This window comes from Hesperophylax consimilis, chromosome 1 (assembly GCF_061612785.1).
Source record: "Hesperophylax consimilis isolate HC1 chromosome 1, BYU_Hcon_1.0, whole genome shotgun sequence".
Lineage (NCBI taxonomy): Eukaryota > Metazoa > Arthropoda > Insecta > Trichoptera > Limnephilidae > Hesperophylax > Hesperophylax consimilis.
In genome coordinates, this window is record NC_142836.1 from 33,713,137 (window position 1) to 33,729,125 (window position 15,989).

At 34.5% G+C, this 15,989-nt stretch overlaps 1 protein-coding gene across 2 annotated transcripts in view; it reads left to right on the plus strand.

The window, feature by feature from the left end:
• The first annotated feature begins 14,848 nt into the window (after positions 1–14,848).
• Positions 14,849–15,989, plus strand: part of Mkp3 (Mitogen-activated protein kinase phosphatase 3) — a 70,664-nt gene continuing 69,523 nt past the window's right edge. For both annotated transcript variants that reach the window (XM_089633003.1, XM_089633006.1), the window contains exon 1: positions 14,849–15,395. In XM_089633003.1, the coding sequence (XP_089489129.1) occupies positions 15,023–15,395 (373 nt within the window). In that variant the 5' untranslated portion in view covers positions 14,849–15,022. The remainder of the gene's footprint in view (positions 15,396–15,989) is intronic.

Here is a 15,989-nt window from a genome sequence, read left to right on the forward strand (position 1 = left end):
TTTTGAAAATGGGCGTTAAAAGACTAAACTTCCAAAGGTCCGGGAATACACCTGATGAGAGTGACTTTGTAAATAACTTATGAATAGGATATGACAATGTATGCATACAATTTACTAAAAACCTGGGCGGAACATTATCAGGTCCTGCGGATTTTCGGGAATCAAGACTCTTCAGCTTAGATATAATATCGTCTATGGTTACATTACAGTCAGATATATCAAGAGTTTCAACCAAATCAAAGCACGAAATATTGCTGTCTTCACTTGCATTAATGTAAACGCCGCTAAAAAAATCAGCAAAAAGATTAACAGTTTCCTGAAGATTTTGGGATAATTTAGAATCGAATGACACACTACTAGGTATGTAAGTACCATTTTCTTTTTGGGATTTAACATATTTCCAAAAGAAATTTGAGTCGTCCATGATAGAGCCTTCGACATCACTAATGTAATTTTTGTAACATTTTGCGGAGAGCTTATTGCACTCTGCCCTCAATTTTTGAAACGCAGTATAATCGATGGCCAGGCGACTTTGTTTGAATCTCTTATGAGATAATTTTTTGAGGTAAATTAAGTCTATCAGGTCTTTTGAGAACCATTTTGGGTATAGAGTTTCTCTGTAAGTCGTTAAAGGAACAAATTGTTCAATTGCAGAATTAACGATGAAGTAAAATTTTTTAAGGTGTACATTAATATCATCGTCGCTATCAAAGAATGACCAGTCAGTCTGTTTAAGGAAATTTGAAATTTTAACATAGTCAGCTTTTTTGAAATTTCGAGTTTCTACTACCTTTTTTACGATAGGAATTGGTTTAAGATTGGACATGCATATTTCTAGTGGTGGATGGTAAACATCGACAGGTAATAGAATTTCGGTACTTCTCACAACACAGATGTCAGACACATTTGACAGTGCCAAATCCAACGTACGACCTCCTATATTAAGAACATTATTACACTGTGTTAGACCTAAGAACAGTGCCATATCTCTAATAACACGAATATTAACATTAGAACAAGAATTGACAGAATTCATATTACACCAATCATAATGTGGCAGATTGTAATCACCAACTAGAAGTAGTTTAGTATTAGGATATTTAGCACAAATTGATTCAACCTCGTCGCAGTGATTGCTGTAGCTTTGGACATCAGAATTCGGAGGTAAGTATGCACATCCCACTATTATTTTACCTCTAGAAGTGTTCACATTGACAAATAGTTGCTCGATGGATGTGTTTTTTGTGGACCACTCTTGACCACCAATTACACTCTTGACCACCAACACACGAGGTTCTAGAACACTCTTGACCACCAATTACACGAGGTTCTAGAAACGCTAAAATTTCTCGATGAATGAATGAATGGCATCATAAAAAATAAGCTTTCTCGTGTGGAAGAATTTAACATGCCTCGAAGTTTTCGCATCAGAATATGATATACTAAATATCAAATGTAAGGCAAATGAGGCTAAAATTACTAAACAAAGTACTGAAAATAAACTTTTGAAACAGAATTATGAGGTTCATAAAATGAATGACATCGACCGAACGTACCCCAACTGCAATCTGGAGCTGCAGATGGTCCTGGATATCGATTTTTTTTAATTATCTAAGGTGATTTAGATTCACTAGTTTCCCGTTTGTGTTACGAGTTTCCGGACACCGTGTATAGCTATATTATATAGAAGATAAAACGAATATTACAACAACCTGAGTATAGTTTTAGCATTATCTATTAGCCTTATCTTAATTGTTAGGATTATGTTTACTTAATATTTAGTTCTTCAACCACCAGAAGATCTTGCAATTATTTTTTATTAATTTAATTTAAACTATATGTACGATCAGAAATTCATCATTATTGATCCCGAAATGAGTTTTGTAAACTCACTGGGAATAATACATTATTTTTAAATTGATAAAGCTTATAGAATAGGTTCTAGGCTTTTTTAATTGAAAATAAGTTTTGTTTTGGGATATTATGAAAAGAGTATTATAAACTAAACTTGTCAACTAATTGTTATTGTTAGTTGTGTTCAGGGTACATTAAAGTTTTTAAAATATTAAAATATATCTTTATATTATTACATTGCCATTTATATGCCTTTTGGCGGTATGTAAAAAATGATAACAACATGTCTAGTCAAGTCTCAAACCATTTTATTTTTTAGTAAAGATAATTAAATATTTTTAAATTACGATAGAGGTCAGTACCGTATGCATATATCAATACTCTCGTTTCTTTCTTGCAAAAATGATATTTCACAATCGAAACATAATAAACCTATTGAGGAATTAAATTATTACAAACCATGAATTTTGTAGTCATGGTTTGTAGAGTCTTGTATTAAGGCGATGTTATACGTAGTAATGCAAAGTCATGTGTTTTTGGTTTGAAAATTTGGTCGCCTAGAAATGTTTCAGATGCTTTGATTAAATACTGCGAGTAGAATACATCTTGGCCTTTAATAATCGAGTATTTTTTAGATAAGTCTTTTTATAAGCCCAGAAAAAAATAATGTATAAGGCCTTTGAAAACTGCTTTAAAGTTCAAAATCTCCTACTTACGAACCCATTTTCGGTAATGATTTTATTGTATAGTGTGGCAAATTAAGTAATTTATAAAATGATCGAAAAAAATAAATATTTGTGCCTGAACATCCACAAAATAAAATAAAAGGCAATTTTTGGCCATGTTTTTTTCTTGCATAAATCAAAACAGGCGGATGGTGTTAAGCGGTAATTTGAACCTTATCGCCATCTACGTAAGGGTTGTTATTGATAGCGGCTCAATTTAAAATATTACACAACGTAGTGCATCGCCTTAATCATTTTGTCCGCATGAGCGGAAAAGTTTTGGAGAAGTCTCAGAATTTCTGCACTGAAATAAATCTTGACATCCAGTATTACGTACTTAATGGAATGCAATCAATGTAAGCAATTCTGGACTAGCAAATGCTTCATTTAGAATTTTATTTAGTATACCAAGGAGTAAAATTCGGTTTAGGGGAGTCACTCGAATAACCGAAATTGAACTTGATTTAGACTAATTTAGGGCTGGGGAATCCGAATCTGTTCAATCAGGTGACCAGAGCCGAATTAGTTATAAATTGAATTTGTGTAATATCATATAATGACTTTTTAAAAAGTAAATTAACTTTCTTTCACCTATCTTTAAAAAACTAGTTAAATCGCCTTGCACGTTTAATCGTGATTTAATTTGTTTAATTTGAACCTATCTAAGATACAACATTGTTGCCAAAACAAAATAAAATAATTATATCGAGTACAGATTTAAAAACTTTTGTGAGAAGGGATATTTTTCAATTTCCAAAAGAACACATAAAATTGGAACAATTTGAACAATTTCCAACAAACAATCACTTACTTCAAATAATAAAAGCAATTATTGAAAAACACACGGGAATTCATTATACAGGATTTTCCAATAAGAGGTGTTATTTTGAAATTCAAGCAGTGCCCATAACATTTTTTACTCTAAATGTGCTAAGGAATAGCTGGTTAAAGTTTGTCGGGTACGTTCCGATACACCCTGTATAGTAGGTATTCTAGATTACTAGATATCACACAATGTTTAAAAATACATAATACAATATTTTTATTTTATTTAATCATTATTAATATTTATTAAGTATATTTTTTGTATATTTTTATTAATATAGTGTAAATTGATTTTATTTTACTTTTTTTATAATTTTTAAGTCATTAATTATTATTTTCATTATAACATACCACATATTGCGTAATTGCTTCTCTCATAATCACGAGCTATTAAAGCAAACTATAACGTGTAAAATCATATTTTACAAAAGAACTTACATATTCCTAACCAGGCGGAGCTTTACTCCAAAAATATACCTTACTCTCTAGTATGGAATATGGACTGTATTGCCTTTCCATATCTTCTTATTTCCATGGTATTTTTTCTTTCTTTGAAAGCATTGGTTATAAATAAAGAACAGAAAAAATCGCATTCAAATGGAAAAAAACTTTAAAAAAACATAAGAGTCTCAACTCTCAACTGCTCCCAACCGTCTGGAGCCATTGAGACTACGGCATCCCTAATTGTGATGCTGACGCTGATGCTGATGCTGACGCTGATGCTGACGCTGATGCTGACGCTGATGCTGATGCTGATGCTGACGCTGATGCTGATGCTGACGCTGATGCTGACGCTGACGCTGACGCTGATGCTGACGCTGACGCTGATGCTGATGCTGATGCTGACGCTGATGCTGATGATCGACTGACTTCCATGTCATATCTTCCTTCGTTTCTATAATCTATGTTTAGAACCATATCAATTGTCAATCATAATTAGTATAGTGACTATAGTGACGAGTGCCCTTGAGGTGATTTTGCACAAAAACGTTCTATATAAATCATCCAAATATTATTATTATTACTATTATAGGATCAGTAGACCAAGGTTGTGAGTGGTTTATTTATGCCTTAGTTCAACCGTGGGAATACCTTTTTTTGTAAGATCGCGTCAATAGCTGAAATATGTGTTGAGTTGATAATATTCGATACTCGTTAAAAAAGGACACCTCTGAATTTTAATATGGAGACATATAAACTGATTATAGCCAATGAATTCACCTATATTTTGCCGTTTATTCCAATTGTTTAGGATTTATAAAAACAATATGAAAATATCATAAACTTTATAAACACGCGAATTCTGCGTACAAGTTCTTTTAAAATTACCGTAGGTACTCAAAAGTTATTTGGGTCAACATTTAATATTTTCTATTTCTGTATATTGTTTATAGCCTACCTATGGGCCTACCTGATAATCACAGATACAAATATATGTTACAAGACTTAATTTTTAAATGTAAACAGCTATTCTAAAAGTTTGGTATGAAAAAAATATTTTATAGAATATGTGTCAACTTGGGTTGGCGAACTGTCAATTTTGAATTCACTAAATTAGGATATTAAATACTTTCGCCACAAAAAACTGGTATTGCTTTAGAAACATGAGTTCAATGTATACAATTTTCAGTAAGAATAATTCACACTTGATCCGATAAATATTGAATAAAAACCACTTCACATGTGTTAAAAACGCGTTAGATAGAGGGGTAATTCAATCAAGAATACACTGGTGTGTAAATATGTGGTAACCTTTGAATAAAACAAAACATTTACATCATTTTGACAGCCCGCGTCCCAAAAAACTCAGTTTAGACAGAATCATAAATGAACCACTCACTAGATCAATATCTTCGGGTTTTTAGTACTGAGCCCATGGGTCCTAATGTTTGCCATAGATAAAAGTCTGTAACTGCAAAATATACGTCACTACTACACATACTCACCATCGACTAGGATAGAAACTATAAAAAAGGCGTAACCATAGACAATATAATTCTCATTCGGAGCCATCCCATTGGCTAGCCTAAAATCGGCCAATGACAGCGGCCTATAAACATGCATGAAGTTCGCGACAGCGTCCTATAAACATGCATGAAGTTCGTACTGGAATGAGGAAAATTTACGTCACAAGTTACCCATAGAGATTACCGTGTCTTTTTTTCTGACCCACTCTTTTCTCGGAGTTATACCCCCCTGCAGAATTAAAAATCTATGAATTCTAGAATGGAGGAGACTTTACGGCGGAATTTAGACATCTATTGATAAAATAGAAAAGCATTTTATCAGTTTTCTATTGGTTTTCTACCAATGATAACTGTATGCGCGGAATGTTTGAAAAAATTCTAATAAATGTTTTACAAAACATAAACAAAAATGGCGTCAGTGCGATCACTCAATAAGTTTTGCAAAACTTGGCATAACATGTCGAAAATCACTTTATTCAAAATATGCTTGAGATTTTTGGGATACAGTTTTGGTCATAAAGTTTTTGGCGTCGGTTATATTTATGGATAATAATAATAATATTTGGCTAATTTATATACCGCCGTTTTTTTTGTGAAAATCACCTCAAGGGCGCTGAATACAGTATTGTCTTGTGACATCACTATACTGGGATTGTTCAGGCCAGTGGCGTAGCTAGGTAACCAAGGGCCCTGGGGCAAATTAAAAAATGGGGCCCCACTGATATGTAAACTGATTAGGTTTTATCAAATAAAACTATGAAATATACAAACACTTTAAAAATGCTAAGCTACATAAGCTCTTTTTTGTGCACTGCAGACTGCAGGGCAGGTAATAAAAATATTAAACAGTAACAACATAAATTACAATTAATACTTGGTGTAGGTTTTGCTAATAAAACGACATAGAGAAGATTCAAGGGTTTATTATATGAAGGTCGGGCCTACCAACTGACTAAATAACAATTATATTTACAATTTTTTCCCAGCTTTAGTTTTCGCAAAAGTATCAATGACTTCGTTTAAATCCAGGCTTGATGCGGTTTTGTTTTCATTTGCTATTAGCGATAAATGTCGGAGTCGAGTTTGGCCCATCTTATTTCTTAAATAATTTTTCATTATTTTTAATTTGCTAAATGACCTTTCAGCTGCTGCAGAAGTGACAGGAATTGTAAAGAATAATAACATTGCTGTAAATACTTCCGTTAGGTCGCATTCTAGCACACCATATTTGCTCATTATTTCCTTACATAATTGGTGAAAAGTCCATGCTTGAGTTAGTTAAGGTAAAACTAGATGGTAAATATTAATAAATTGAAGTGAAAAACTAGGGCCTATTATATCTGAATATTTTCTTTGGAATTCGTCACACTTTTGTAATAAAGTTGCTTCATCAACATGTAATAAAAATGTTGGTATTAGAAAATCGAATATATGACAGACTGCACTCATACCAATAAAACGTGTATCTAATTGAGATATTACAGTGTCTAGTACGTTACTGAAAATCTCAATTTTAAATATTTTTTCTCGGTTTGGAAATCGGTGATCGGCAGCTAATTCATCAAAATGTTTTTTTAACTTTTCTTTGCCTTTTTTCTTGAAAATGGGTATCAATACCGTATTTTCTTGCAGTTTCACTGGCTTTGCACTTGAATAATTCGAAATCATTTCTATAAATTTGCAACTTTGCTTTGGTCTCTGCTAAAACTTTACTCGCCTCGCCCAAATTGATGTCGCATTTTTGTAAAGTTTTGGATGCATAATTGATGTCGTTCAATACACTGTGCATGAATTCGCAAAGCAACACAAACTCGAAATTTAGCATTTTTGTTTTAATACTCTCTGCTTCACTACGCTCATCTTTATTAGGACTCTTTAGAACTATTTCTGATAATGCTTTGATAATATCAAAATAACGAAATTTTATTGCAGATATCGTATTGACCCTACTGGACCATCTAGTCGGATTTAGTTTTTTTAGAGTGGTGTCCGATTCGCCAGTGAATTTTGACAGTAGATCCCAACGTTTGTTGCTGTTTCCGAAAAAGTTATACAAATCTTGCAAAGTTGCGAAAAAAATCTGTATTTCCACACAACTGCTAACGGCATCATTTATCACCAAATTTAAATAATGAGTGGCACAATGTAAGTACTCTGCGTTAGGCTGGATATCCTTAATATGTTTTTGTACACCATTATACACACCACTCATCACACTGGCTCCATCATAGCCTTGCCCCACACTTTTTTTTAAATCAATATTTTTGTCGATAAATAATGTTGTCACTTGGTTGACTAAATCTACTGCGCCATGTTTGATGGCTGCATAAAAGCCTAGAAACACTTATTTTACTTCTATATCAATTGGCTGTCCATTTTCCGATCTGGTTATTACTGCATACCTCACAACAATGCTTAGCTGATCTACCTTCGATATGTCCTGTGTCGTATCCATTATGATGGCAAAAAACGGTGACGCTCTAATTTGTTCTAGTAGATGGGTTTCGAGTTTGGTCCCCAAGCTCTCAATCATTTCATTTTGAATTGTTGCACTCAGATATCTTGTAGATCCTAAAAACATAAAAAAACACAATTTCAAAAAAGTCAAGTCAAGTTAAACAGTTAATAATTATAAACAAAATAAAACGATAAAAAACTTAGAAATAATTATTATTACCTTTGGTCATATCCAAAACTTGCCGCAAAATGTGATCATATCGGGCGACAAGCTCTACAAAGGACAGAAAATTTCCGTGGTATCCTTCCTGACTTTAGTCTTCTTGATGTCCTCTCAAAGCCAAAGAACTCTTTGCTAGGGTAAGTATGATATCGCATAACCTTTGAAGAACCATTTTCCAAAATGATGCTTCTTTGCGAATTTCATTTTCAAACTCCTGGAGCTCAACTTATGGAGTAGTAGAATAATAACGAAAATATATATATATATATATATATATATATATATATATATATATATATATATATATATATATATATATTTAAGTCTACATATTGTTATCATTTATAATGTTAAATATTTTACAAGTAATAAAAAAAAGTTCCTTGTCGTTATTATTAGTATCGTTTTTTTCCAAAATTCACATACAGCACATGCTTCCGAATGGCCACTCGAACAACTGTGTTGTTTAATTCTTTCTGATAAATGCTTCCAATCTCGAATTCCCATACACCAAACATTATTCCTTTGTGAAGCAAATAACCAGCAGGGTTGACAATAGGCAGCGTCTAGTATTTTAGAATAACACAACTAAAAACGATTAACTGGCCCATATTTAGAACACAAAAAGTAGTACGATTTTGAAAAACACCTATTGTTCTGGTCTGTTGGAAAAGGTCCTAAAGGCTGTAAAGGCCCCATATCAAGAATGTGACGTTTTTCGTTATCACTTAATATTTTGTTCGTGAAGTTTCCCATTCCCAAGTCATAAGAAGATTTGTCGTACACATTTTCGAAAAATGTAGAGGTCTGTGGTTCCTCCAAACCCTCCGCTCTTATGTGTGTCATGTAAACATCATTCACGTTCACATGATCGGCGGCGGAGGTATCTCCAACTGCAATAATTGTCGAATCTTCTTCGGTAGGCTTCTCAACCAACACTGCAGTTACCACATTATTTGAGTGACTATCAATAGAAATATTTTGGCCAGATGTACTTGCAGAAGGCTGACTAAAACACTTGTCAATTTTGGGCAATTTTTGTTTACTATCTTCTCTTTCTTGGCGTTGTTTGCGTTTAAATGCACCACTGGGTTTCTTCTTTTTATCCATATTTAATACGCTACAAGTGTCGTTGGGGAATGACGCACATATCATTATCCGTCAAATTGACAACACTGCCTACAGAAAGAATTTAGGGGAATTCCCTAGGCATAACTTTTGAATTTCTCTCAACTGAGTTGTCATGATTAAAGTGGGGTTGCAAGTTGCAACCTGTCATATTTATTTTGAAAATGGGAGAAATTTCCAAAAGTTCAGTTCGATCGAGATTTCTGGTAAGGATTCGAGGGCCCCCTGAGCTTGAGGGCCCCGGGGCACTGCCCCGCGTAGCCCCTAGGTAGCTACGCCGCTGGTTCAGGCAGACGAGTTTTCACTTCTAGCTAGCAGAAGTTGCGGCGCAACCCTTCTGTCAGCTGATACAACTATTTCTTTCACGAGTTTTTTTCCCAATTATTGATTTCTGTTCTTTTGCTAATACTAATTAATCTACGTATAACATTCTTTTATTTTTCAAGAAACTCCTATTTTTTATTAAATATTTAAACGCAGTGGGATCCCGGGTTTTGAAAAATGCCTGCACTGTAATCGCGGTTATTTAAAACATTGCCGGGATTGAAAGCTCTCGTACCTACCCTACTATAGGTACTGATAAAAGAAGATTTAACTTATTAGAAACGTATAATTTTACGTTTGACGCTTCGACTCAACCGCGGTCGTGTAGTTAAAATCCTCTAAAGGTCGCGGGTTTAAATCCCTATGAGAGAGAATAAATTGTATTAAGTACCTTTAAATAAATATATATATAGTATAATATTTAGGAGACGTTCCAGAATGGAAGATACTTGCAGTACCGCTTTAGTGAAAGACCACCATTAAGAATGGATGCGTTGCCTGAAATGGTTTTAATCTTCCCTTCCTACTGCCTTCAGTGACAGAACATACCCCAATAATTGTGAATGCAGTAACCCCACTGGCTCCAGATGGTTGGTTTCGGAGCAGTAGTTGAAACTTATTAAAATAAATAAAAGTTCGTAGTAGCAGGTCGCAGGGGTAATCGATGCGTTGCCTCTGTTGTGTGTCGCTGTCGCGTGTCGGGGGGCGGGCGTGGGCTGGGCAGCGTGGGCAGGCCAAGGGTTTATCTCCCCTTCTCCCTTACCCAGCGCCCACGCACAAATCTTTCCCACAATAAATACCCACCTACTATACAGGGTGTCCGGAAACTCGTAGTACAAGCGGGAAACTGGTGAATCTACATCACATTTGGAGTCGATTTTGTAGTAGGTATATATTTTTTTGATTTGAGCTTTCGTTATCGAGTAAATCGAGTTAGAAGTTGATTTTTTTTTTTTTAATCAAATTCTTATAAATTATTACTGAAGATCAAAGTACCCAACTAATTAAAACTATTTGAAAGTAAAACAAATGAAGAAACTCGGATTTGAAGCATTATTTTGAAATCACCCTTCATTTAACCCGGTGTAATCATAAAATATTTCTGCTCTGCAGGGTTAAAACATCTGTTGTTCAACCCTAAACACCAGAAAAAACTTTAACCCTAAAATAGCCGAAAAATATTTTTTTTGGTTTTTTTTTTTTTTTGTGAAAATGCTCAAAACAAAAAACTTTATGTTTTTTTGGGTTCCCAATGTGGTGTAGATTCTCCAGTTTCCCGCTTGTACTACGAGTTTCCGGACACCGTGTATATCATATGTATCCACGATAAGCACTTTGGCCAAATAATAATTTTGCCAATTTGCGTATCAACTTACAAACATTATGAAGACAATGTAAAGACAATTCAAAACTAAATACAAAAATTTAAGAAAAACTACAGGCCGCCTCAGAACAGGAAACCCTAGTGAGGAGGACTGTGAAAAAAATACAAAAAATATACTTATATTATACTTTAAACCTACTTAATGTACAAATTTTGCTATTGATATTAATTAAAAAAAAAAAAAAATGCGAAAGATTTTTAAGGAAAACAAAAGTAACCATTTGAATGTTTTTTTTGGTGCGCCTAGATAGTCCAGTCAGTGGGGGATAAAAAAGGGCTCCACCTTGCAAAAGGTTAGGTAGTAGCGATTTTCACATATGTTGTTAAGATTGGGACTCTAAAGAAAAAAAAAAGTTTTCGACCTTCGGAGGGTCGAGCTCGATCCGCCATCTTGGATTGAAGGTGCCAAAATTTGTTTTTTTTTAAATAATTGTGAAGTGGTCGTTTTTACAACCAAATTGTTGAGGGCAAACTTAAAGACAACTAAATTACCTACATTTTTTGTAAAAAATTTTTTATATCAAAATCGCTACTACCTAACCTTTTGCAAGGTAAAACTCCCCACTGACTGGACTAAGAGGGGTAAAATCGACTATCGTGGCAAGATGGGAAACCGTGGCAAGATGGGACTAAGCTCCTGCACGGAACGACACTTTGTTCGGCCAGCAAGCCACGACAACTTGTTATGCAACTCATTAAGGCGATGCCATACGTAGTAATGCAAAATCATGTGTTTTTGGTTTGAAAATTTGGTCGCCTAGAAATGTTTCAGATGCTTTAGTTAAATACTGCGAGTAAAATACATCTTGGCCTTTGAAATAATCGAGTATTTTTTAGATAAGTCTTTTTATAAGCCCAGAAAAAAATAATGTAAAGGCCTATGACAACTGCTTTAAAGTTCAAAATCTCCTACTTACGAACCCATTTTCGGTTATGATTTTATTGCATAATGTGGAAAATTAAGTTATTTATAAAATGATCGAAAAAAAAAATTAATGCCTGAACAATATAAAATAAAAAGGCAATTTTTGGCCATGTTTTTTTCTTGCATAAATCAAAACAGACGGATGGTGTTAAGCGGGAATTTAAACCTTATCGCCATCTACGTAAGGGGTGTTATTGATAGCGGCTCGATTTAAAATATTACACGACGTAGTGCATCGCCTTAACTTGTAATGTATTTCTTTAATTATTTTTTCATAATAATAAAATAACTGTTTTATTATCAAAAGTATAAGGACTTGTTTACATTCATTTTCGCTTCCCTCAATAAAAATAAATTTTGATAATTCAAATCATCCCGTTTTTGACCGGATTACCAATAATTTGAAGAGATTCCTAATAAATTAGCAATCTTCATTTTCCTCCGTGTGGAGGACTTAGCTAGCAGTGATTTGAACTTGCAACGCCTGGGTTTGAATCCAACGCAATATCAACTCGGCTACGAGCCGGAAGCTAATATAAGTAAGATAAGTATATTATATAATAATATATATTTTAGTATATTTTATAATAATATACTAAATAAGCACATATTTAATACTGTTACAAAGAATACTACATTTTAAAATTGACTGTCCCGAATTACTACAATGTATCAATATCCATGTTCCCAAAAAATCATGCCGACATTTCTTACCTTTTTACTTCAATAACACCAGGACACTAGCTTACCAAAATTCTCCGTTTCCGAGACTTCACAATCTCGGAAACAAATATTCTGATCTGGGTGATATATTTCATTTGAAAACTAATCAGTATAAATGTTGTATATTCTATCACTTTTATTCTTCTAGACACAAATAGACCTATGTACCCATATAACTTCTCCGCTTCTACTATTTTGTTTTGTTGAATCTTTTAAATTAAATTATATGCGTGAGGATTCATTTTTGCCATTATGTTTACATTCTTCTTTATGGTATTAATTTTTAAGTGTTTACGCTGATACAAAATGCTTTTTTTTTTAAAAGAAAAGCCCACTAGGGCGTGTAATAAGTAAATAAATATGTTTTAAACGTTTCCGTTTTAAACAACACTAAAATATTTCTGTAAGGAAATAAATACTTCGTCAGAAAATGTGCGATATTACCAATTCTTTTCGAAGTCTTTTTTATATCTGTATTGGTAATTCACACATTCAAAAAACGTAACTTTCATTCGACCTCTCCTAATTCAACATAATATTTTTATTGGTAAAATGTTTATTACACAATTCAAAATTATAATGGCGATATTTAGAATTTTTTTAACTTTTTAATGCTCATAATCTCCGAACCTTGATTAGCTGAAATTATATTTTTAAAATTATAGTTTGTTGTTTTAAACATAAATTCAACTGGTTCAAGATGCCCGAAATTGGTTTAATTTTTTTTTAAATAATAAATTTAAATCTGCTTGTCTTTTAAACATTTACCGATAAAAAATATACCTAACACAAACATAACTACTCTTGTAAAATCTTAAATTATTTTAATCTGCTTTTTAATGCATATACCGATAAACTGTATACCCAACACAAACCTAGCAAAACAAGCACTCTTGTAAAATCGTAAATTATTTCCATCTCAACACAACTAGTGAGATAGGCAGTGCATGCCCTATGCGGGCGCAATTAGAATTGGCAAGGCGCTGATAACATCTAATACCTAACAGTCCTAACATATCGCCCTTGTGATTATTTTTTCATAAAAACGGCACTACACAAAAATACAAAGCATCCGAATATTATTGATTAATGTAATACTAATAACCTACTTAGACGTTTACTGGTTTGGGGGCTAGACAAGCTACCTTAGCTTGACAAGCGGTGCCAAAATTATACTCGCGCCATGCGCCGTTTGGGTCAGAGCGGGCCCTGCAGGTGGGCATTGTAGGCAATACGTCAGCACCGATATCAAATGTTTACATATATAATATACGTGGGTAGGTAATCACCTTTAACTTTTAGGTCAAATTTATTTTGCATGATTTTTTTAAACACAAGTAATTATTACTATCGATGGGTAGGTACATACTAACTAACTGGCATAGGTTAATACTTGGTGAGTATTTTGGGAGTGCTTTAAATCAAAATGATTATTATCAAGAATCAAGTTCAAGGATCATCCTTTTAGTAGGTACCTACCTATAAATGTACAACTGAAAATTGGTAAGTTGACTTAATTAAGGTGTATGTGTGAGGTACCTATACCACCAGACGTATAAATACCTACCTATCCTTATTCTTCGTTATTCGTGAAGGCTTTTTAGTCAAATAAATAAGTACCTACTCAATAATATCACTATCTATATTCTATAATATCAATATCACTAGACTGCTTTCTGTCAGGAAAATAACCAAAGCGAAATAAATTAATTTATCAGATAAAAATAAACATCCGTAGTTTTCGAAGACGGTATGTGTTGTAATTATTTTCAAAAACATTTTATTTTAATACAAATTGATTTAGGTGGGCGTAGGTAACAATGTTCGTAATGTTATTGGGCGTAACAAACAAACAATATATTTTTTAAAATAAGCATATCTATAAAATATGGCATTATGTGGTTAGTGACGGAATGGGAAGAAAATGATTATGTGCGTACTTATTATGACGTTTGTTTGAAACCAGTGGAAGGGATTTCCTTTTCGTAAATTTATATCGGAATAGTGACGTCACCCAACATCTCCTCACGTCACTTCAACACCCACACAAAATAGTACGCTTAAATACCGAAAGTAATACACGAACTGGCATTTAATGTGGGCCCTTGTTCGCATTAGAAAGAAAGAGACAAACATAAACACGGCGAATTAGTCACTCGCTGGACTTCTTTCATCAATGAAATGACGTTCTGAATTTGTATTGGTCGGTCTGGTCACGTGGGATCCGCGCGGGCCAATCAGAGCGACCCCTAGAAAATCTGTAGCTTCCTGCGCCATCTGTGAACGAAAAGTTAAAAGCTGTGTTGAGACTGATTCCCTCGCTGCGAGGTGTGTCTCGCGCTGGCTCGGAGCTCTGGGGTGAAAAAATGTTTTTGTGTTCAGTGAAAGATTGTTAGCGGCATTTCGGATTGAATTAAATTGTGTTAACGTATTTTTCGGTGAGTCGTCGAGAGTTTTCGGTTTTCGACAATTTGACAATCATCAACAATGCCCGCGGACGCTGAATGTGAGTGCGAGTTTGTGTCGAAGGAATGGCTCCTGTCGAAGTTACGGTCCAACGACAGCACCTCCATAGTGATCGACTGTCGAGGATCTAACGAGTATGCGGTCTCGCACGTCCGATCCGCCGTTAATTTCTCCATTCCCAGCATCATGCTGCGGCGCTTGGCTGCCGGGAAGATCGATCTGCTGTCAACTGTCCAGTGCAAGGAGCTGAAGGCTCGCATCACGGCCTGCCACGATGGAGGTATCTTCGTTCTGTACAGCGACACAGCTTCCAACCCCGGGGATGGGGACAGCGTCCACAGCATCCTGCTGAAAAGGCTCAAACAAGATGGCGTGGGAGTAGTCTGTTTAGAAGGTAAACAACTATTAATTTATTTGTCAATATTCCCAAAACTGTCGCTCGCATGTCTGTATGCCGTGGTTCCTTCTTTCATAGGGATTTCATTGATGATATTGGACGCGTTATAATAAATGTATCCATTCATGTCCCATGAATGCAGCCAGCAACAAGTTAGAGCGCCTTGTCTGGCAACCTACTCGCAATGCTACTGCTGTGTGCTAGACCCAGTACCCACCAACACTAACCTAGCTCCTAGCTGTCACTCTCCCATTATGTTTATAATTTGGCCGTGTATTGCATCGTTATTTCCTTTCAAGGGAATATCCACTGATAGCCCTGGTCTTGTACCCTGGCCAAGCGATTCCTTGCGTCCACCTTCAACATAGCTGCCGGTACTCGCAATATTATTTATATGAATAATAATTCAGTACTGTCCAGGCCTAGCGAATCGATGAACCAACTATCCGTGTGTATCTTATTTTGCTACTATACTATAGTTAAAAATCAAAATAATTTTGGCATGGCCCAGGATTACGAACTGACGACTTTCATTATCATTTATTAGAATATTATGTACTTTTTTCATCGCTATAAGCCAAAACTCGGTAG